The 22,058-nt window shown below is 48.7% G+C and overlaps 2 protein-coding genes across 3 annotated transcripts in view; one reads left to right on the top strand and one right to left on the bottom strand.

Annotated features, from left to right (window-relative positions):
• The window catches only part of ilf2 (interleukin enhancer binding factor 2), a 33,588-nt gene extending 25,366 nt beyond the window's left edge, over positions 1-8,222 (bottom strand). Inside the window, exons 1-3 of one of the 2 annotated variants that reach the window (XM_068022807.1) lie at positions 8,113-8,222; positions 2,987-3,043; positions 2,850-2,892 (exon numbers count right to left, since the gene is read on the bottom strand). In XM_068022807.1, the coding sequence (XP_067878908.1) occupies positions 2,850-2,892; positions 2,987-3,043; positions 8,113-8,117 (105 nt within the window). In that variant the 5' untranslated portion in view covers positions 8,118-8,222. The remainder of the gene's footprint in view (positions 1-2,849; positions 2,893-2,986; positions 3,044-8,112) is intronic. The other variant, XM_068022808.1, reaches the window with a different exon arrangement.
• A 2,111-nt stretch (positions 8,223-10,333) lies between these two features.
• pmvk (phosphomevalonate kinase) lies at positions 10,334-21,384 on the top strand. Its single transcript, XM_068022655.1, has 6 exons — positions 10,334-10,515; positions 10,968-11,031; positions 12,213-12,365; positions 14,994-15,123; positions 20,143-20,318; positions 21,009-21,384. The coding sequence occupies exons 1-5, from the start codon at positions 10,433-10,435 to the stop codon at positions 20,280-20,282; spliced, it is 570 nt and encodes a 189-aa protein (XP_067878756.1). The 5' UTR covers positions 10,334-10,432; the 3' UTR covers positions 20,283-20,318; positions 21,009-21,384.
• The last annotated feature ends 674 nt before the right edge of the window (positions 21,385-22,058 follow it).

Below are 22,058 nucleotides of genomic sequence, written 5' to 3'. Positions count from 1 at the left end.
TTTATAAAAAAAAGGCTACTTTTCTATTTTTCCCACCAAAGTGGATAACTTCACACTTCTGCACATTGTGTTCCACCTGCGACATTCTCATTTAACCTGTCTAAATTCCTTTGCAGCCTCGTTGCGTCCTCCTCAGTTTACTTTCCCACCTAACTTTGTATCGTTAGCAAACTTGGATACATTACACTCAGTCTCATCTAAGTCATTGATACAGATTATAAATAGCTGAGCCACAAGCACCGATTCTTTCAGTGACTGCAATACGAGCCATTTGTATAATGTCCCATTTATTCCTACTCTTGTCTGTACTTTAACCAATCTTCAATTTATGCTAATACATTATCGCCAATCCCATGAGCCCTAACTTTGAATAACCTCTTGTGTAGTACATTATTAAATGCCTTTTGACAATTCAAATACACTACATCTACTGGTTCCCCCATATCCACCTGCTTGTTACAACCTCAAAGAATTCTAACAGATTAGTCAAACCTGATTTCCCTTTGATAAATCTGTGTTGATTCTGCCCAGATTATGAATTTCTAAGTGCTGTCATCATGTCCCAATAGATGTTAGCATTTTCCATATGGCTGACTGGCCTCCTCTGTGCCATAAATTTCTATGATTCTATTGTAAGATATCAGGCTAACTGGCTTGTAGTTGCTTGTATTCTCACTCCCTGCTTTTTTGTGTTTCTTATCTTCCAATCCATGAGGACTGTTCCAGAATATAGGTATTTAAAATCAAAACCAAAGTACCCTCTATCACTGTAGCCACCTCTTTTAAAACTCTAGAATGCAGGCTATCATGTCCAGAGGATTTATTAGCTTTGAGTCTTATTAATTTCTCCACTACAATTTCTTCACCAATGTTTAAGTTCATTCTCACTGGACCCTTGGTTGCCCACTATTTCTGGAATTTTTTTTGTGTCTTCTACTGTGAAGGCAGATACAAAGTACAATTAATATCCCTGGAATTTCCTTATTCCCCATCAGAATTTCGCCCGTCTCGGTCTCTAAAGGGACCCAAGTTGACTCTCGTTAAGCCATTTTAGATCTGTACCGTTTTAGTTGAGATTCCGGGAGAGCAATGCCCCAGAATCTGCGCCACTAAATCTTGCTCTTTAATGTCAACAAATTCAAAAGACAAAGTTATACCTGGGAATGCAGGGCTGCTCTAAATCAAGGGAGGCAGACTTAGCAATTTGATCAGGAGCAAGCTCATGATGAATGCTGGTTTCCTGATTCTGAATTAAACCAACGCCAATATAAAAGCAGCCACTACCACCAGTATTAAAGCACCTCGACAAGCAGAGTCACCAGTGTCAAGATATTTTCCATTAACGAAAAGAAATGCCTGCATTGACATATGCCTTACAAAACATAATATTTCAAAGTGCTTCCCATTAAATTAATTACTCTTGAAGTTCAATGATACTGATGGACCAACAAGACCCTGCGCCAAAAAACAAAATGAACGATTGTTAAACCTGCTTTTGCACATGTTAATTGATAGAGGAACGATGGCTAAGAAACTCTTTGCTCTTTTTCTAACACTGTCACTGATTCTTTCATGGCAATTTGAACAAATAAAACAGGCAGCTTGGTTTAATGTCTCATCCAAAGGATGACGTGCCCATCAAAGCAGCACTCCCTCAATAGTGAATTGGGGCATACGTCTAAATGATGTGCTCAAGCCCCACCATCAAATGGAATTCACACGACACTCGAAGTGGTGTTCGGACATGTTTATATCACATTGAGGCTGCAAAGCACACTGAATTCATAGAGTTTACAGAGCAGATCCAAGATGCCGAACTTTGTGCACATAATCACAACACCCAATTATTGCAAAGTTGCATACACAGCTCAATATTCCTGGCCACACCAAGTTTTTTTTGTGAGCACTGCATTAGTGACTACCAGAGGTGGACTGCCAGTTCAGAGCAGCAGGACAACCTAAAATGCCCCGTGGCACTCATGCACTGTGCCGAGCTTAACCACTAGCGTGCCAGCTGTGGACCAGTGCAGTGCACTCTTGCCCGAGTCAGCAGGTTGCAGGTTCACGCCCCAGGGACTTGAGGACAAAAATCTAGGCTGGCATTTCAGAGTAGTACTGAGGGAGTGCTGCAGTGTCAGAGGTGCTGTCTTTCGGATAAGATTTTAAAAGGAGGTCCCACCTGCCCTCTCAGGTGGACATAAAGGATCCCATGGTATACTCGAAGAGCAGGGGAGCTCTCCCCAGTGCTCTGGTCAATATTCATCCCAATATATCACTAAAACGTATCATCTCGTCATTATCACGTTGCTGTTTGTGGGATCTGCTGTGCGCAAATTGGTTAACACGTTTCTTATAACAATGACTGTAAAGCACTTTGGGAGGTCCTGAGGTCTTGGAATGTGTTGTATAAACGCAATTCTTTTTCCTTCACCCATCTGTATGTAACAGTAACAAAAGTAACATCACATCAACAAAATCTTTCCTTGATTGAAAGGGAAAATGAAGGCAAAAAATTTCTAATTCAATTTCCTGACTGCTCTGACTTCAGTTGGGAAGGTGTAGAAACAGGCCTGTCCCGTGGGCTACAGGATGTTATAAAACAAAAATCAACTAGGGAACCTGTTCCTGATCACACTCCCCATGACAACTGCTGGCAACATGCCAACAGGAGAGGGCAGGATGGAACTCACCTGTAATTCACGACCACCCACCCACCCCACCCCCCAACCCCATATTAGATACCCTGCCAAGACTCCAACATACAGAATGGCCAACAGATGAGGTGAAGAAAGAAGGGCTGCTGTAAAATCATACCCAAAACAAAGAGAGAGAGCTGTACAGTCACTTACCACGTAGAAGTCGAACGGGATATGAGGGACAAATGGTCTGAACCTGTTTATGTGAAAAAGAAATAAAGTTTCAAATTAATAACATTTGGACTGTAACGCACAGAATCTTAAACAAACGAGTCTCTAATGACACGTACCCCCCAACTGGGCCACCCCTTGCGCCAAAACGTCCACGACCACGTCCTCTGTCGCCTCTGCAATAGAAAGCATACGAATGCGCAGTTAAAATAAATACAAGCTCTTTAAGCGAGCAAACATGCAACCCCAAGGGAACAGCATTAAGGTGGTCTGTGGCGTAGTGGGTCCAAGTTCCTGAATCCTGGATATGGCCAAAAATATCAAACAAGCCAAGTCCTGGATTCAAAAGCATCTTTATTTCAGTCACAAATGAAAAAACAAATTATGGTAGCATCACAACCTAGAAGGTAGCAATAACAGGAATAACAGAGCCTTTGAATCCCAAGCATTTTGAGAAACAACATGAATTAAAACTAAGACAATGCTGCTTAAAGCATCCAGTCCAATTTCACCATCCACCTCGTTTATAAACACATTCGAAGTCACTGCATGAATCCCTGATAACTACACAAGTTCACAGCTCCTGTCGGGTCAGCTTATATCCAATATCTCTTCTTAAAGATAATCTACTCATCTTCTGAAGATATATTTTCAAATGCAGCCTCCTGCATTCACCCACATCACCATTATGTAGATGGCAAGTGTCAACGGAATATTTGACTCTGAAAGGGTAAGGATGATCCTGGCCACAAGCACTTTCCACTGGAGATCAACGGATAGAGTTGAGGATTGGGACTGCTATCTGGTTCCCCATGCCCACACCCCCGCCAGTGGTGCTACAACTGACCTTGGCTGTCACCACAGCCTTTCTGGTTGGAGCGGTTCAGTTATAAACTGCCCTTACTAAATAAAGTTACCGAGGGAGATAGTAAAGCTGCATTTAAGTGCAGGTTTGAGATAGAAACACTCAAGTTCCCATGCATTCACGTGCCAGGTCTTCTGCATCATCATCTTGATTTGAGGAATTTGATACAATTATTCAATTTAACAACACAGGAAGACACCATTCGGCCCATCGTGCCTGTGCCAGCACTCTGGAAGAGCTATCCACTCAGGCTCATACCCCTTTCCCATTTCACTCTTTATCTACTTCCCTTTTAAAAGCTGCTTGCATCAATGTTTCTGGTAGGGCATTCCAGATCAGAGTAACCCTCTGCACAAAATAAATTTCTAGCATCTCCTTCTGAACACAATCTTAAAATCTATGCCCCCAAGTTAACCATTCACTGACTGGTAGAAATGCTTTGTTCCTATTTACCTAATCAAAACTGCTGTAAAATTTAGCCAAGTCTCCAGATTACAAAATTTTAAAACTGGTGCTCATGTTCAAAGCGCCTGGCCCTCAGAGCCAATGCTGACCACCTGTATCTTCGAGTACCTCGTCCATCTTTATAGTTTGTACTAAAATAAAAGCAAAATACTGCGGATGCTGGAAATCTGAAATAAAAACAAGAAATGCTGGAACCACTCAGCAGGTCTGACAGCATCTGTGGAAAGAGAAGCAGAGTTAACGAAGGGTCACTGACCCGAAACATTAACTCTGCTTCTCTTTCCACAGATGCTGCCAGACCTGCTGAGTGGTTCCAGCATTTCTTGTTTTTATTTATAGTTTGTACGCTCTCTCTACACCAGGACTGACCTTAGTGACACTCTCAATCAGCTATAACAACAACTGGATAACTCTGAAGAACCTAGATTGTACTAAAGATAAACACCGAATCTGGAGCAAAGGCCAAGTCGACCTATTCCAAGGGTTGGTCCTTTTCGCTTTAAAATAGGAGCCAAGGTGCTTTCTGCCTTCGATAAGCACTTCTGCATAACCTGGAATCAGATCTTCACTAACAAATCACAATGAAGCCTTTGAGCAGTCCAACTGTTAAAGCATGCAACAGGCACGCAAAGTTCTCAGGCCTGTTGTGTGAAAAATTCCCCATCCTTGGTGATGAATGTAACAGCCTTACTACATCTGCGTGCATGCAGACCAACTGCCATTGCAGTTAATGTTACTTAAGGCTTGTGGCATCCAAAACGGTGAATGAAGCTTGTGTTTTGGAGAAGATAATTAGCTCTATCTACAACCATACAACAATAACTGACATTGATATAGCATCTTTAACTTAAGAAAATGCCCCATGGCACTTCACAAGAGCACAATCAGACAAAATTTAAAACTGAGCAACATAAGGAGATATTAGGACAGGTGACCAGAGGTAGGCTTTAAGGAGTGTCTTTAAGGAAGAGAGAGAGTGGCGGAGAGGTTTAGAGAGGGAATTCCAGAGCTTCGGGCAAAGGTAGCTGAAGGCACCGCCGCCAATGGTGGAGAGCAAGAGGCTTTTAAACATCGGTGTTGTAATATAGAGAAAAACAAGGGGTAATTTGCACTTTGCAATCTCCCACAAACAGCAACAAGATAAATGACCAGATCTATCCAAATGACCAGGGTGGCGCAGTGGTTAGCACCGCAGCCTCACAGCTCCAGCGACCCGGGTTCAATTCCGGGTACTGCCTGTGTGGAGTTTGCAAGTTCTCCCTGTGTCTGCGTGGGTTTTCTCCGGGTGCTCCGGTTTCCTCCCACAAGCCAAAAGACTTGCAGGTTGGCAGGTAAATTGGCCATTATAAATTGCCCCTAGTATAGGTAGGTGGTAGGGAAATATAGGAACAGGTGTGGATGTGGTAGGAATATGGGATTAGTGTAGGATTAGTATAAATGGGTGGTTGATGGTTGGCACAGACTCGGTGGGCCGAAGGGCCTGTTTCAGTGCTGTATCTCTAAACTAAAACTATTTGTTCAGTAGGGCGGCACAGTGGTTAGCACTGCAGCCTCACAGCTCCAGGGACCCGGGTTCGATTCTGGGTACTGCCTGTGCGGAATTTGCAAGTTCTCTCTGTGACCGTGTGGGTTTTCTCCGGGTGCTCCGGTTTCCTCCCACAGCCAAAGACTTGCAGGTTGATAGGTAAATTGGCCATTGTAAATTACCCCTAGTGTAGGTAGGTGATAGGGAACATGGGATTACTGCAGGGTTAGTATAAATGGGTGGTTGTTGGTCGGCACAGACTCGGTGGGCCGAAGGGCCTGTTTCAGTGCTGTATCTCTAAATAAAAATAAAATAATGTTATTGAGGGATAAATATTGGACATCAGGAACATTCCCCTGCTCTTCTTCCAATAGCACGTGAGATATTCTCAACCACTGCTAACAGAATACTTGTGTACAAATTGGCTTCTGTGTTTACAACAGTCTCTACGCTTTCAAATTAATGACGTGGTTTCAAGAGCTTTGGGACATGAGTTCTTCCATCATACTGCAAGTTTGGGCTGGTTTTGAGGCCGGAGTTGAAAGTTCACAGTATTACCCAGTGCTTAAAAAATGCAAACTTTCAAACATTTAACACAGGAATCTCTGCAGCAAAAAAAAAGTAGGAATATCATCAGGAAAGGCAGGAATAATGCAACAAATATTTCCAAGAAAACACAAGGATGGATACAGGTCACTGAGATAACTGAAAGCTCATTGCTCCAGTATGATAACTCACCCAAATTGAAATAATTGTATTGTGAATAACTCCAATGATTTTGCCTTGATTACACTAGGGAACTATTCAAAATGTCAATGATTTTCTTTCCATTCAGAATTTACTTTAATTCATTCAACTTAAGTTTCAAGTAATGAACAACCAGAGGGATAAAAGCTTGAAAAAACACCTAGGCACCAAGGATTAGGACTTCAGTTGTGGTGAGACTGGGTAAGCTGAGCTTGTTCTTCTTGCAGCAGAGAAGGTCAAGGGGAGATTTAATAGAGGCATTCAAAATCATGAAGGGTTTTGATACAGAAAATAAGGAGGAACTGTTTCCACAGGCAGGAGAGTCGGTAAGCAGAGGATACAGATTTAAAATAGGCAAAAGAACCAGAAGGGAGTTGAAAAGTATTTTTACGCAGTGAGATATCATCTGGAATGTGCTACCTGAAAGGGTATAGTAACTTTCAAAAGGGGTTTGGATGAACACTTCAAAGAAACTGCAAAGCTATGGGGAAAGAGCAGGGTAAGTGGGATTAATCAGATTCCTCTTTCAAAGAGCCAGCACAGCCGTGATCGGCCAAATAGCCTCCTGCTGTATTCCTCGTTCAGTGTATCGGCTTTTATAAATGGGAACGTGGAGTGAAATATTGACAAATGTGTGTAAAACATGAGTTACATTAAAAGGAGCCTCCTGCACAGGACAATCCAGTTATGAAAAAGACATTAAAGCCAGAGGGCTGGGACCACAGGATGTGCGAAAACTGCACAGAGTGCAAAATTCCCCAGACCTGGGGGGGGGGGGGGGGGGGGGGAAGAAATAAAAATTTGATTTAAAAATGGAACCATTTGGAAATGTTACAGGTTTTGACAACAAGTGAGGGCGAGGGCGGGGAGGGAATGGGGTGAGGGTGAGGCGGGGAGTGGGGTGAGGCGGGGAGTGGGGTGAGGCGGGGAGTGGGGTGAGGCGGGGAGTGGGGTGAGGCTGGGAGTGGGGTGAGGCTGGGAGTGGGGTGAGGCTGGGAGTGGGGTGAGGCGGGGAGTGGGGTGAGGCGGGGAGTGGGGTGAGGCGGGGAGTGGGGTGAGGCGGGGAGTGGGGTGAGGCGGGGAGTGGGGTGAGGCGGGGAGTGGGGTGAGGCGGGGAGTGGGGTGAGGCTGGGAGTGGGGTGAGGCTGGGAGTGGGGTGAGGCTGGGAGTGGGGTGAGGGAGGGGATTTATTTGTTCCATCAAGGATGTTTTTTTTTTTAAAAAGCAGTCAGGGAGAAGGGGTTTTGAAGAGAAACTTCTTTCCAAGTGAGAGCTGGGATGTTTCCAGAAGGGAAAACCCTGAATGATGTGAAATAAACTCCTACACAGAACTTTAATAGTCAATTGAATCCACACACACACACACACGTGTGTGTGTCCGGGGGAGCGGACAGAGAGGAAGAATCTAAATGAATCCGCGAAATCCCGAAACTCTTTGCACAAAGAAGTGAAGGAACAAAATACTTTGTCCAAGTGAAGGAGCAGCAAATACCGGAGGCGCCATGAGGGAGGGAGCCGGGGCCCAGGGAACACGACAACCACCGTCAGCCTTTAACCGCCCGAAGCCTCGGGCCTTTCCCCTCAGCTAAAAACAAAAACATTCATTTTTTTTTTGTTTTTTCTTTGAATTATTATTTTTTTACCTCATTTTTTCCTCAGATTTTGTTTTCCACAAGATGGAAATTGCCAGAACAAAGACGGAACTCCAACCGCCAACGTCGCCACGAGCCTCCAACGCGCCGTTCCGTTGGCTGCCGCGGTGTCTCCCGGCCTCGACCAATCACGATACGGTTTACTCAGCCATCGCCCGCCCCACAGTTAAGGGGGGGGCGTGGCCTCTCGTGGTGGTCTCGTGACGTCACAGAGCACTTCAGGTGATGAATGAGGGCAGTTTGCCCATGAATGGGACCTCACTCTTAAAGGGGAAGATTCCCAACCCCAATTGAGTTCAATTTTTCACGATTTTTTTTCCCTTGCTTAATTTTTTTTTAAAAATTCTTCTCTCTTGACAGTCCATTGCTTTCCCTCCCTCTCCTCTTGACGGTGATTCATGCTGGGCTGTGGGCACCAAAAGAAAAGCTTGTTGTTTCTACAGTGCCTTTCACAACCCCTCGACATCCGAAAGTGCAGTCACGGTTGTGCAGTCACGGTTGTACCGTCAGAAACACAGTAGCCAATTTGTGCACAGCAAGCTCCCACAAACAGCAATGTGATAATGTGTAGTTAACCTGTTTTTGCGATGTTGATTGAGGGATTAAATATTGACCCCCAGGGATAACTCCCCTGCCCTTCTTGGAAATAACACAATGGGATCTTTTATGTTTACCTGGGAAGGCCTCAGTTTAACATCTCATCAGTACTGCACTGAACTGCCAGCCTAAATTCTAGGCTCAAACCAACGGGCAAAGCTTGAACTCACAGTCTTAGAAATGGGAACGGTACCAAATAAGCCACACCGGTACTTAACATACTGAGTGATACAGACAAGGAAGTGGTATGTTTTGTATATCAATTGCACCCATTGATAGTGCATGCTTCATGGAGTGAATAAGATTTTTCTACCATCTATTTAATCATTTTTTTCTTTTTCTCTCCTTTTGTAGCTGTGAGTTTGACTATCACTCTACCTCCTGCTTTATGTAGAACATATAGTTAATGTGACTGGATAGTGTTTGCTTTTTTTAAGCAATCCAGTTTTCTCAGTAGTCTGTGATAGTTTTGTGAGAATGAACACGCCTCATCAAAAGTCTGTGCGTGTTTGACTCTTGGATTTAGGAATGAAGGCTGTGACCATGCACCAATTTTTGCATCCACCCTGATGTCTTTTTGGATTGGATAAAAGACTACTGTCATTACAGCCCAGAAGGAAGCAAAAACAGAAAATTCTGGAAATACTCAGCGGGTCAGGCAGCGACTGTGGAGAGAGAAACAGAGTTAACGCTTCAGGTCTGAAAGGTCAATGCTGTTTTGCTCTCCAGTTCTGATGAAAGAAAGGTCACTGACCTGAAACGTTTAATGCTGTTTTGCTCTCCAGAGATGCTGCCTGACCCGCTGAGTATTTCCAGCATCCGTAGTATTTTGTGTTTGTACAGAAGGAGGCAATATGGCCCATTGGACCCACACCAGTTATTTGAAATCTGCAGGCTATAGTCTTGCCTTTTTTCACTCTCTTGCTGTGTGCAAATTGGCTGCAACATTTGCCTACACAACTATAGTGGTTACACCTCAGAAGAAATTAATTGGTTGTGAAGCAATTGGGACATTCTCTGTACATGAAAGGTGCCACAAGAACATAAGAAATCGGAGCAGTAGGTTCTTTGGCCCTTTGTGCTCTGCCATTCAATGTGACCATGGCTGATCATACAAGTGCAAGTTCTTTCCTTTATTTTTCTAGGAAAAGGCTCTTGTTTCGCTGAATGCAAACTAGTCAGCCAAGGGAGGGATCAGACTGCAGGCTTTCATGGTCATCCTCTGAACTACTAGATACAGGAATGTCACTCAGGGGAAAAGACAGAAGAATAAAAACACATCTATAAACAAAAATCCCAACTATAAACCAAAGAAAGCAACCAACGAGGAAGAAATGAAACATGGGTTTTCAAATGAACACGAGAATATTTCCATGAAAAAGTACTTTTGCACAGTTTAAACCCACAGGCGGAATTAATCTGCGGGCATTGTGATGGAGGAAGCCGCCCGGAGCGTTTTAACGGTGCTCTCCAAAGGGCGGACTGTGCCATTATGGGTAAAGGGGAGGAGCCTACTAAAATAACACGGTCAGCTCGTTGCTGTCTATGGTGATGGGGGGGGGGGGGAAACTGAGCAGTTATTGTCCATATTTAGATTAGATCTTACTCAGCGTTTGTAGCAAATGGTTTTGCTCTTCTGGGGTCCGTGATTCAGGTTCTGTTTTCCCCATGGACACCCCTCTGTGGGGGTTGTGGTGGTGTCTCCCTGACAAAGATGGCGGCGCCCGTGTTGCTGCTACTTTTCAGCGGGAAGAGAAAATCTGGAAAGGATTTTATCACCGACTCCATTCAGAGCAGGTCAGCCGCCTGAAAGTGAAGGTTAAACTTTCTATTCGATGTGTTTTCATGAATAACTTTCTTTTTTTCCCTCTTCTCAGTGTCCAAATACATAGACGTTGTTGTCTGTCTGTCGTCGCCCAAGCACCGGACTCGAGTAGTTTATTTTAAATTTCTAAAATGTGCGTTAAATTTAAAACAATCGGGTTTTTTACTCTCCTTTCGGGCTGGGGATACTGTTTCGATGGGGGTTTCATCTGGTGGTGACGCATGCGGACTCGAGAAGGGGGTGTGGCTGTTCAACTGTAGGGGGAATCACATTAAACCCCTGATCCTGCTCTCACTGGATAGTGACCAGGAGTGGGAACCCCCTGATGATTTCCACTACTTACTTCCCCACCCCACCCCCATTTAATTGGCAGTGGCGACATGTGCATCGGAGTAAACCTTTCCTTCTGTGTGTTTTTTTGGAGGTTGGGAGTTGAAAACTGTGCCATCCTGAGACTGTCGGCACCCATTAAGGAGCAATATGCCAAGGTATGCTCAGGTGGGTTGAGCCCACAGCGCGCACAATGCATGCTTCTTCATTTAGGCTGCCTTGTCTCTTGCTCGCTTTCAGCTGTGTTGCACTTCACAATCTCCTACTCTGCACTTTCCATTCGGTGTTCTGGCTCTGTTCAATTCACCTTCCTTCGTTCGTTGGTGTCATCCTCTTCCCAGAAGGTTGACTGTCGTGGATCTCCACCTCTGCCTGTCCTGTGCTGTCCTTACACGTTCTGCATCGGTCAGCTGCGTCCAGTCCATTATATCTGTCATCCATTTTCTTCTCTGCTTCCCTCCCCTACATTTTCCATCGATTTTTCCTTCCAATAATTGTCTCTGTCTACCTTCTGCTCTAATGATGTGACCGAGGTATTGTATTCTCTCTCTGATGTTATGCATTAATTTCTTTTCTCCAGGCATTTCCTCATTAGTCTCTGTTTATGTAAGATATCCCTTCACCTTACCACCGCGTTAAAACCAACAGGGAGCAAAACACAGGGAAGAAAATTTAATGTCTCCCTATTCCATCAAACCTACTGTGCTCGGCCGCTCTGAATTTTCCCCTCTCAGAATCATAGAATAGTACAGCACAGAAGGAGACTATTCGGCCCATTGAGTCTGTGCTGGCTCTTTCAAAGAGCATCCCAGTTAGTCCTACACCCCTGCTCTTTCCCCTGCAATTTATTTCCTCCTTCATTTATCTAATTCCCTTTTCTATTGGAGTCAGTGGAAGCAGATTCACAAGGCAGTACATTCCATATCCTAACCACTCATTGTGTATAACAGTTTATTCTCATGTCGCCTTCAGTTCTTTTGCCAGTTATCTTAAATCTGTGCCCTCTGGTTACTGACCTTTAAACCATTGGAAACAGTTTCTCTTTTTCCAAACTTTTCACAATTTTAAATCTCCTCTGAGTCTTCTCTGCTCGAAAGATGACAACCACAGCTTCTCTGGTCCATCCAAAAGGTTCCTAATACCTCTATTCTACACACTCTTCGCCCTGCGTCCAGACTGTGTTAAAAACAAGACTTATCTCACTGTTGCTCTTTCTCTCTCTCGCTCTCTCTTGCACTCTAACTCCCCCCACCCTCTTTCCCCCCCACCACCCTCTTCTTCCCCCCCCCCCCCCCCCCATCTGTACTGTAAGCTGACCCTGGCTGTATTTTGTGGCCAGGAGCATGGGCTGAAGCTGGAGCAGCTCATGGGGGCCAGTGAGTACAAGGAGCAATACCGAGGGGAGATGATCCGCTGGGGGGAAGAGCAACGAGCCAGAGATCCCGGATGCTTCTGCCGTTTAATCATAAAGGATGTGACGCAGCCTGTCTGGGTAAGGAGACCTCTGCAGTACTCCAAAGACTCACTTGTGGATCAGACTGTTTGCTTCGGAATCAGAAGTTTGTGTGTTTGAGCTTCACTTTCGAGATTTCATGCAGTTGGCGTCGTGCTCCCCCAATACTGTACTGGGTGTGTCAGCCTGGAGTTTGCACTCCAGTCTTTGGAGTGGGTCTCCAGCCCACAATAATTGGAGGGGAGAAAACTAAGTTAGTGTTAGGAACCAAAGGCAGTGGCTTCGCTCTTCCCAGTATTTAACTGGAGGAAAGCTGCTGGGCAACAAGGAGTGGGTTCCTGACAAGCTGTCTGAATGCACAAACTGTCCAGAGATGTGGTGGTGAGGTAGGACTGGGTGTCATTAGTGTATACATGGAAACTGACCCCATGTCTTTGAATGATGGCACCATGGAGACAGCAGGTATGTATAGAAATGCAGCCAAGCAATGATTCTCGGAGGTAATGGTGGGGGGGGGTGGTGGGAAGAGAAGCCCCTGTGGGGGATGCTGCAATTGTATAGAGCCTTGGTGAGATTGCACCTGGAGGATTGTACAGTTTTGGTCTCCTCATCTAAGAAAGGATATGCTTGTCATAGAGGGAGTGTGATGGCGGTTTTCCAGACTGATACCTGGGATGGTGGGATTGTCTGATGAGAGATTGAGGAAACTGGGCCTGTATTCTCTATAGTTTCAAAGAATGAGAGGTGATCTTATTCTAACTTAAAAAATTCTTACAGGACGTGACAGGATGGATGTAGATAGGATGTTTCCCCTGCCTGGTGAGTCTAGAAGCAGGGGACATAGTCTCAGAATAAGGGGGAGACCATTTAAGACTGAGGTGAGGAGGCATTTCTTCACTCAGAGGATGGTGAATCTTTGGAATTCTCTACCCCAGAAGGCTGTGGAAGCTCAGTCATTGAGCATGTTCAAGACAGAAATCATTAGATATCTGGAAACTAATGATATCAAGGAATATGGGGATAGTAATTGAATGGTGGAGCAGGCTCGATGGGCTGAATGGCCCACTCCTCCTCCTATTTCATAAGAACTAGGAGCAGGAGTAGGCCATTCAGCCCCTCAACCCTGCTCCGCCATTCAATACAATCATGGCTGATCTCATCTCGGCCTCAACTCCACTTTCCTGCCCATATAAGAACATAAATTTCCTATGATCCTATTCTCTGACCTGGTAGGGTAGAGTGGAACCAAACATGGGAGCTGGACAACCGAGGAGAGGTGTTTGAATGGTGATGTGATCGATCCTGTTAAAAGTCTGCAGTGAGGACACGGATGATGATCCCCCGCAGTCGCAGGATCACATTAGTAGTATGAATTTAGGGCTGTTTGAGAGCCGGAGCAGAAAATGATACGAGAGATTCACGGATACAGTTACAGGAAAGATGGGCACAGACTGGGGAGGTGAAAACACGTTCAGAGGTCCCTTGGCAAGGAGAGGGAGGTTGCCGATGGGGCAGTTGTTCAAGAGCAGAGCAGATCGGAGGTGGGTTTTTGGAGTAGTAGGGAGTGGCGGCAGATTTGAATGGAAGGGCGATGGTACTGGAGGCGAGAGAATAATTTACGCAGTGCTGAAATCGCAATCAAATCATCTGTGTGAGGGTGAGGTTGCTTTTGTATTTTCAGCGGCGTGAACTCATTTAAAATACAATGTTGGAGTTGCTGAAGGCAGTAAACTAGGAAAAGCCATGGGTTTGCAGAATGGGGCGACAATGCTGATCGATACAGTGCAGCCACATCAGATTAATGTGGCATATGGAACTCAAATGGATGTTGTATTGTAGGTAGGAGGACGTGGAGTTTTTTCAGACAAATGGGAAGTGTTGGAGATGGTCATTAACTTCAATGTCCCAGATAGGAAATCAGCCTCAGTTCCTGCTCCGAATGACTTTCCACCGGCCCTGGTGTAGGTTTTTGGACAAGACCTCAACTCAATAACATAGGACAACTGGTATAATTTGTGAATCAAGCACGATTTATTAAAGTAAGTAAAACAACACTGAACAAAAGGCAACCCTTGGTCTTTGGTGTTACTGGGACATGGGTGATATTGTCTTCAGCTTGTAGGTTTGCTTCCCTTGTCTTTCCGGTAGCTGCGCTCACCCACGTGGCTCCCTTCATCCTTTGGCTCAGACTTAGCAATTCCTTCACCATATTTGGTCGCGATCCTTTGGAATGTCCACTGATGCACGTGCAGTTGGACTTGTCTCCTTATCCCAAAAGCGGAATACTGCGGATGCTGGAAACCTGAAATACAAACAGAAAGTGCTGGAAATACTCAGCAGGTCTGGCAGCATCTGTGGAGAGAGAAGCAGAGCTAATGTTTCAGGTGGATGATGGTGAACGGCTACAGACCTGAAACATTAACTCTCTTTCTCTCTGCAGACATTGGCAGACCTGATATCAATGCTGAATCTTTGTTCTTGCAAGACCTAATTGTGTGTGCGTGTGCCTGAGTGTGAGTCCAACGTGGATAAGATTTGTCCAGAAAGAGTTGGGTGAGCTGCATGCTGACCGAGCAACCCTGAACCCCAGCGAGGCCCTGACCGTTTGGGGGCCGAGCTTGACGAGAGTCGCACAATTACCTGACGGTCCAACCTTTCTCCCTGCAGCTCGTCAGTGACGCCAGGCGTAAATCCGACGTGGAATGGTTCCGGACGCACTTTGGTCAGGCAGTGCAGACGGTGCGAGTGTTTGCATCTGAGGAGAGCAGGAGAAAGAGAGGCTGGGCCTTCACTCCAGGTAAAGTTGGGTCCGGTGGCGTAGTGGTTCTGTTGCTGGACAAGTAACCCAGGGACATTTGAATTCAGGTTTTGAGAAGCTGATCTCCGTGAAAGTGACCAGGAAGCAGTCAGACAGTCGTTTTAAAAAAAAAAAAACCCCAACTGGTTGAGAAATGTCCCTTTCGGGAAGGATTCCTGACGTCCTTACCGAGTCTGGGCCTGGGTGTGACTCCAGTCCTGCACCAATGTGGTTGACTATTAACTGCCCCTGTTGTAGTGGCCCAGTGGGTTTTATCAAACTAGGCAGTGGTTTAAGAGGGCTCACCACCCACGAATGAAGGTGAAAGAGGGGATGGACAAGAAATGCCAATGAAGCCCACATCCTGAGAATGAATGTTTTCTTTTGGGGAGTTCAGGGGAAATGTAAGAGGACAGAAGGTTACTGACCCCAAGATCAATGATAATGGAGAGAGTTTGGATGTGTGATGTCTGACATTAGTTGTGTCAAAGGCATTGCTTCCCCTCTCTCCACTGAGGGTGGAAGGAGTCTATTTCTGACTCTTTGTTAGCACCAAGACTGCCTATTTCCACCTCCGTCACATCACCCAATTCCACCTGCCTCAATCCCTCAGCTGCTGCAATCCACATCCACGTCTTGGTTACCTCCAGGTTCTGACCAGTCCATCGCTCTCCTGACCGGCCTCCCATCTCCCACTCTCTGTAACCTTCAGTTCATCCAAAACTCTGCACCCCCATATCTGAACTCGCACCAAGTCTCATTCACTCTGCACCCACTGCGCTCGCTGATCTACATCGGCTCCTGGTCCGCCAACACCTCCTTTTTAAAATTCTCATCCTCGTTTTTTCAAATCCTTCCATGGTCTCAACCCCACCCCACCCCCTTCTGTAACCTCCTCCACCCCTCCCTATCTCTAACCTCCTCCAGCCCCTACACCCCTCCCTATCTCTAACCTCCTCCAGCCCCGACACCCCTCCCTATCTCTAACCTCCTCCAGCCCCGACACCCCTCCCTATCTCTAACCTCCTCCAGCCCCGACACCCCTCCCTATCTCTAACCTCCTCCAGCCCCGACACCCCTCCCTATCTCTAACCTCCTCCAGCCCCTACACCCCTCCCTATCTCTAACCTCCTCCAGCCCCTACACCCCTCCCTATCTCTAACCTCCTCCAGCCCCTACACCCCTCCCTATCTCTAACCTCCTCCAGCCCCTACACCCCTCCCTATCTCTAACCTCCTCCAGCCCCTACACCCCTCCCTATCTCTAACCTCCTCCAGCCCCTACACCCCTCCCTATCTCTAACCTCCTCCAGCCCCTACACCCCTCCCTATCTCTAACCTCCTCCAGCCCCTACACCCCTCCCTATCTCTAACCTCCTCCAGCCCCTACACCCCTCCCTATCTCTAACCTCCTCCAGCCCCTACACCCCTCCCTATCTCTAACCTCCTCCAGCCCCTACACCCCTCCCTATCTCTAACCTCCTCCAGCCCCTACACCCCTCCCTATCTCTAACCTCCTCCAGCCCCTACACCCCTCCCTATCTCTAACCTCCTCCAGCCCCTACACCCCTCCCTATCTCTAACCTCCTCCAGCCCCTACACCCCTCCCTATCTCTAACCTCCTCCAGCCCCTACACCCCTCCCTATCTCTAACCTCCTCCAGCCCCTACACCCCTCCCTATCTCTAACCTCCTCCAGCCCCTACACCCCTCCCTATCTCTAACCTCCTCCAGCCCCTACACCCCTCCCTATCTCTAACCTCCTCCAGCCCCTACACCCCTCCCTATCTCTAACCTCCTCCAGCCCCTACACCCCTCCCTATCTCTAACCTCCTCCAGCCCCTACACCCCTCCCTATCTCTAACCTCCTCCAGCCCCTACACCCCTCCCTATCTCTAACCTCCTCCAGCCCCTACACCCCTCCCTATCTCTAACCTCCTCCAGCCCCTACACCCCTCCCTATCTCTAACCTCCTCCAGCCCCTACACCCCTCCCTATCTCTAACCTCCTCCAGCCCCTACACCCCTCCCTATCTCTAACCTCCTCCAGCCCCTACACCCCTCCCTATCTCTAACCTCCTCCAGCCCCTACACCCCTCCCTATCTCTAACCTCCTCCAGCCCCTACACCCCTCCCTATCTCTAACCTCCTCCAGCCCCTACACCCCTCCCTATCTCTAACCTCCTCCAGCCCCTACACCCCTCCCTATCTCTAACCTCCTCCAGCCCCTACACCCCTCCCTATCTCTAACCTCCTCCAGCCCCTACACCCCTCCCTATCTCTAACCTCCTCCAGCCCCTACACCCCTCCCTATCTCTAACCTCCTCCAGCCCCTACACCCCTCCCTATCTCTAACCTCCTCCAGCCCCTACACCCCTCCCTATCTCTAACCTCCTCCAGCCCCTACACCCCTCCCTATCTCTAACCTCCTCCAGCCCCTACACCCCTCCCTATCTCTAACCTCCTCCAGCCCCTACACCCCTCCCTATCTCTAACCTCCTCCAGCCCCTACACCCCTCCCTATCTCTAACCTCCTCCAGCCCCTACACCCCTCCCTATCTCTAACCTCCTCCAGCCCCTACACCCCTCCCTATCTCTAACCTCCTCCAGCCCCTACACCCCTCCCTATCTCTAACCTCCTCCAGCCCCTACACCCCTCCCTATCTCTAACCTCCTCCAGCCCCTACACCCCTCCCTATCTCTAACCTCCTCCAGCCCCTACACCCCTCCCTATCTCTAACCTCCTCCAGCCCCTACACCCCTCCCTATCTCTAACCTCCTCCAGCCCCTACACCCCTCCCTATCTCTAACCTCCTCCAGCCCCTACACCCCTCCCTATCTCTAACCTCCTCCAGCCCCTACACCCCTCCCTATCTCTAACCTCCTCCAGCCCCTACACCCCTCCCTATCTCTAACCTCCTCCAGCCCCTACACCCCTCCCTATCTCTAACCTCCTCCAGCCCCTACACCCCTCCCTATCTCTAACCTCCTCCAGCCCCTACACCCCTCCCTATCTCTAACCTCCTCCAGCCCCTACACCCCTCCCTATCTCTAACCTCCTCCAGCCCCTACACCCCTCCCTATCTCTAACCTCCTCCAGCCCCTACACCCCTCCCTATCTCTAACCTCCTCCAGCCCCTACACCCCTCCCTATCTCTAACCTCCTCCAGCCCCTACACCCCTCCCTATCTCTAACCTCCTCCAGCCCCTACACCCCTCCCTATCTCTAACCTCCTCCAGCCCCTACACCCCTCCCTATCTCTAACCTCCTCCAGCCCCTACACCCCTCCCTATCTCTAACCTCCTCCAGCCCCTACACCCCTCCCTATCTCTAACCTCCTCCAGCCCCTACACCCCTCCCTATCTCTAACCTCCTCCAGCCCCTACACCCCTCCCTATCTCTAACCTCCTCCAGCCCCTACACCCCTCCCTATCTCTAACCTCCTCCAGCCCCTACACCCCTCCCTATCTCTAACCTCCTCCAGCCCCTACACCCCTCCCTATCTCTAACCTCCTCCAGCCCCTACACCCCTCCCTATCTCTAACCTCCTCCAGCCCCTACACCCCTCCCTATCTCTAACCTCCTCCAGCCCCTACACCCCTCCCTATCTCTAACCTCCTCCAGCCCCTACACCCCTCCCTATCTCTAACCTCCTCCAGCCCCTACACCCCTCCCTATCTCTAACCTCCTCCAGCCCCTACACCCCTCCCTATCTCTAACCTCCTCCAGCCCCTACACCCCTCCCTATCTCTAACCTCCTCCAGCCCCTACACCCCTCCCTATCTCTAACCTCCTCCAGCCCCTACACCCCTCCCTATCTCTAACCTCCTCCAGCCCCTACACCCCTCCCTATCTCTAACCTCCTCCAGCCCCTACACCCCTCCCTATCTCTAACCTCCTCCAGCCCCTACACCCCTCCCTATCTCTAACCTCCTCCAGCCCCTACACCCCTCCCTATCTCCGCACTCCTCCAATTCCGGCCTCTTGACCACCCTCCGATTCCCATCGCTCCACCATTGGCGACCGTGCCTTCAGCTGTCTGGGGCCTAAGCTCTGGAATTCCCTCCCGAAACCTCTCTCCTCATTTAAGACGCTCTTCGAAACTGACCTTTAGAGTCATAGAGATATACGGCACTGAAACAGGCCCTTCGGCCCGGCGAGTCTGTGCTGACCATTAACCACACATTTATATTAATCCTACATTAATCCCATTACCCTCTCACATCCCCACCTTCCAGCGTTCGCCAGAGCTGGCGGGCAGTCATAAAGACAGGGCTAAATTGTGGCGAGTCGAAGAGACTTAGTAGTTGGCAGGAAAAAAGACAGAGGCGCAAGGGGAGAGCCAACTGTGCAACAGCCCCGACAAACAAATTTCTCTGCAGCACCTGTGGAAGAGCCTGTCACTCCAGAATTGGCCTTTATAGCCACTCCAGGCGCTGCTTCACAAACCACTGACCACCTCCAGGCGCATATCCATTGTCTCTCGAGATAAGGAGGCCCAAAGAAGACATTAATCCCATTACCCTCTCACATCCCCACCTTCCTCCTACCACCTACCTACACTAGGAGCAATTTATAATGGCCAATTTACCTATCAACCTGCAAGTCTTTGGCTGTGGGAGGAAACCGGAGCACCCGGAGGAAACCCACACAGTCACAGGGAGAACTTGCAAACTCCGCACAGGCAGTACCCAGAATTGAACCCGGGTCCCTGGAGCTGTGAGGCTGCGGTGCTAACCACTGCGCCACTGTGCCGCTTTCTGACACAGTTTTTTTTGTCACCTGTCCTAATATCTCCTTATGTGGCTCGGGGTCGAATTCTATTTGATAATCGCTCCTGTGAGGCACCTTGGGATCTTTTACTACGTTAAAGATGCTATATAAATGGAAGTTGTTGTTGCTGTTGGAGTCTTGCACTGATGCAGTGTTTACTGGAGTCGGTCTGGCTGTGCTGGGAAAGGGCTATTCTGTGCTGAAGCAGGTGGTAACCAATATCCCGTTGCTTCCCCCATCCCGGGCAGGTGTGGACGATACGGAATCGGAGTGCGGTCTGGACGAGGGTGTCTGTTGGGATTGGACCCTGGCAAACGAGGGAGGGCCCGAGGGGCTGGAGCAACAGCTGCGACCGCTGATGGAGTTCATCCAGGGCCAGTTACCGTAGTGATGGGATGGGACAGCGGGTTCAGAGGTCACTGTGGTAGGCTTGGCCGCAGACAAGGTGTGGGGGGGGTGGGGTGGGGGGGAGGGGTTGCCGGGGAACGGGATCAGGGGCCCTGATGATTTAACGGGAAAATCGGTGTGAATTTGTTCCTAACTATACACACTGTCCCGTGTGGAGGGCCCAGGTCATTCATGTTTTAACTAACCTTCCCAACTCCAGGGCTAAATGACAGTTTTCCACCTCTCCTGTTGGTGCTGACTCTCCCAGGACCTGGAATTCAATTCCATAGCTTAGTCACCGTCCAGTAGCCCTCCAAGTGACCATTGATCCTGTCTAACCTAGAGTGGTGAGGACTCCCTGCTAGCTTCACCCATTGTGTGCTCATGCACCAGCCCTGTATAGCAGTTGGGAGAACAGTAGGGATAACAGGGAATGCCAGACAGTGGCAGGGATCACTAGGAAAACACACTGGTAATGTGTAACATCGCAGGGAGCTGATTGCCCCTCGAATCACAAGCTCCCACAGTAGCTCCCAGACAGAGTGGGCGTGACCCACTGAGACCGGAATAGTCCCAGGCTGTGTCCCCAATCTCAGGCAGGCAGTAAGAGGAGCTGAAATTACCATCAAGGCAGGGAGAGAGGAAATGCAGCTGGGGGCGGGGGCACCTGCACGCGACTGACAGTTACTGATTCCAGCTGACTGGCTGCCTGTGCTGCACTCCACAGTTGAATATCCAAGCGTGGTGTTTGGCTGCCTCCCGAGGGATGGCCTGGTGCAGCGGTGGCAATGAGCCTCAGTGCCTTCAGGAGGGGATGCATGGGTCAGTTACCTGGAATTGGACACGCTCATATAATCCACACCTTCACTGACACTGCTGAACTAGCTTGAAGACGGAAAAGGAGATATTGTAGCAAGATCGGGCAGACAGAAACTCCGATCCGGAAACCAAAGATTCCCCGGCTGTTAACCATCTCTGTGGCACCGTGAAAGCAATGATGTTAAACACCAGCTCTGACTGAGTGACACCAACACTGACAGAACTGCAGACGTTAATCAACATCCAGCACTCAAAGCTCACCAATAAAAGCTCTACATCAGGAAGCTGTGCTCTCTTCTCCCTCTTTCTAAAACCTCTGTGGTTCATTTTCATGCTCTCAATGTTTGTTTGGTTCAGTGGGTATACCTCACCCACCCTCGCCCTCTCCCTGCCTCCAAGTCACAGGTTTAGGGTTCAAGCCATTTCCAGAGGGACACAACATCCAGGCTTGTACTGTCGGAGGGTCATTACTGAGGGAGCGTCGCACTGTCGGAGGGTCAGTACTGAGGGAGCGTCGCACTGTCGGAGGGTCAGTACTGAGGGAGCGTCGCGCTGTCGGAGGGTCAGTACTGAGGGAGCGTCGCGCTGTCGGAGGGTCAGTACTGAGGGAGCGTCGCGCTGTCGGAGGGTCAGTACTGAGGGAGCGTCGCGCTGTCGGAGGGTCAGTACTGAGGGAGCGTCGCGCTGTCGGAGGGTCAGTACTGAGGGAGCGTCGCGCTGTCGGAGGGTCAGTACTGAGGGAGCGTCGCACTGTCGGAGGGTCAGTACTGAGGGAGCGTCGCACTGTCGGAGGGTCAGTACTGAGGGAGCGTCGCACTGTCGGAGGGTCAGTACTGAGGGAGCGTCGCACTGTCGGAGGGTCAGTACTGAGGGAGCGTCGCACTGTCGGAGGGTCAGTACTGAGGGAGCGTCGCACTGTCGGAGGGTCAGTACTGAGGGAGCGTCGCACTGTCGGAGG

Source organism: Heterodontus francisci, chromosome 46 (genome assembly GCF_036365525.1).
Source record: "Heterodontus francisci isolate sHetFra1 chromosome 46, sHetFra1.hap1, whole genome shotgun sequence".
NCBI classification, from domain to species: domain Eukaryota; kingdom Metazoa; phylum Chordata; class Chondrichthyes; order Heterodontiformes; family Heterodontidae; genus Heterodontus; species Heterodontus francisci.
This window is presented reverse-complemented; position numbering and strand designations above follow the sequence as displayed.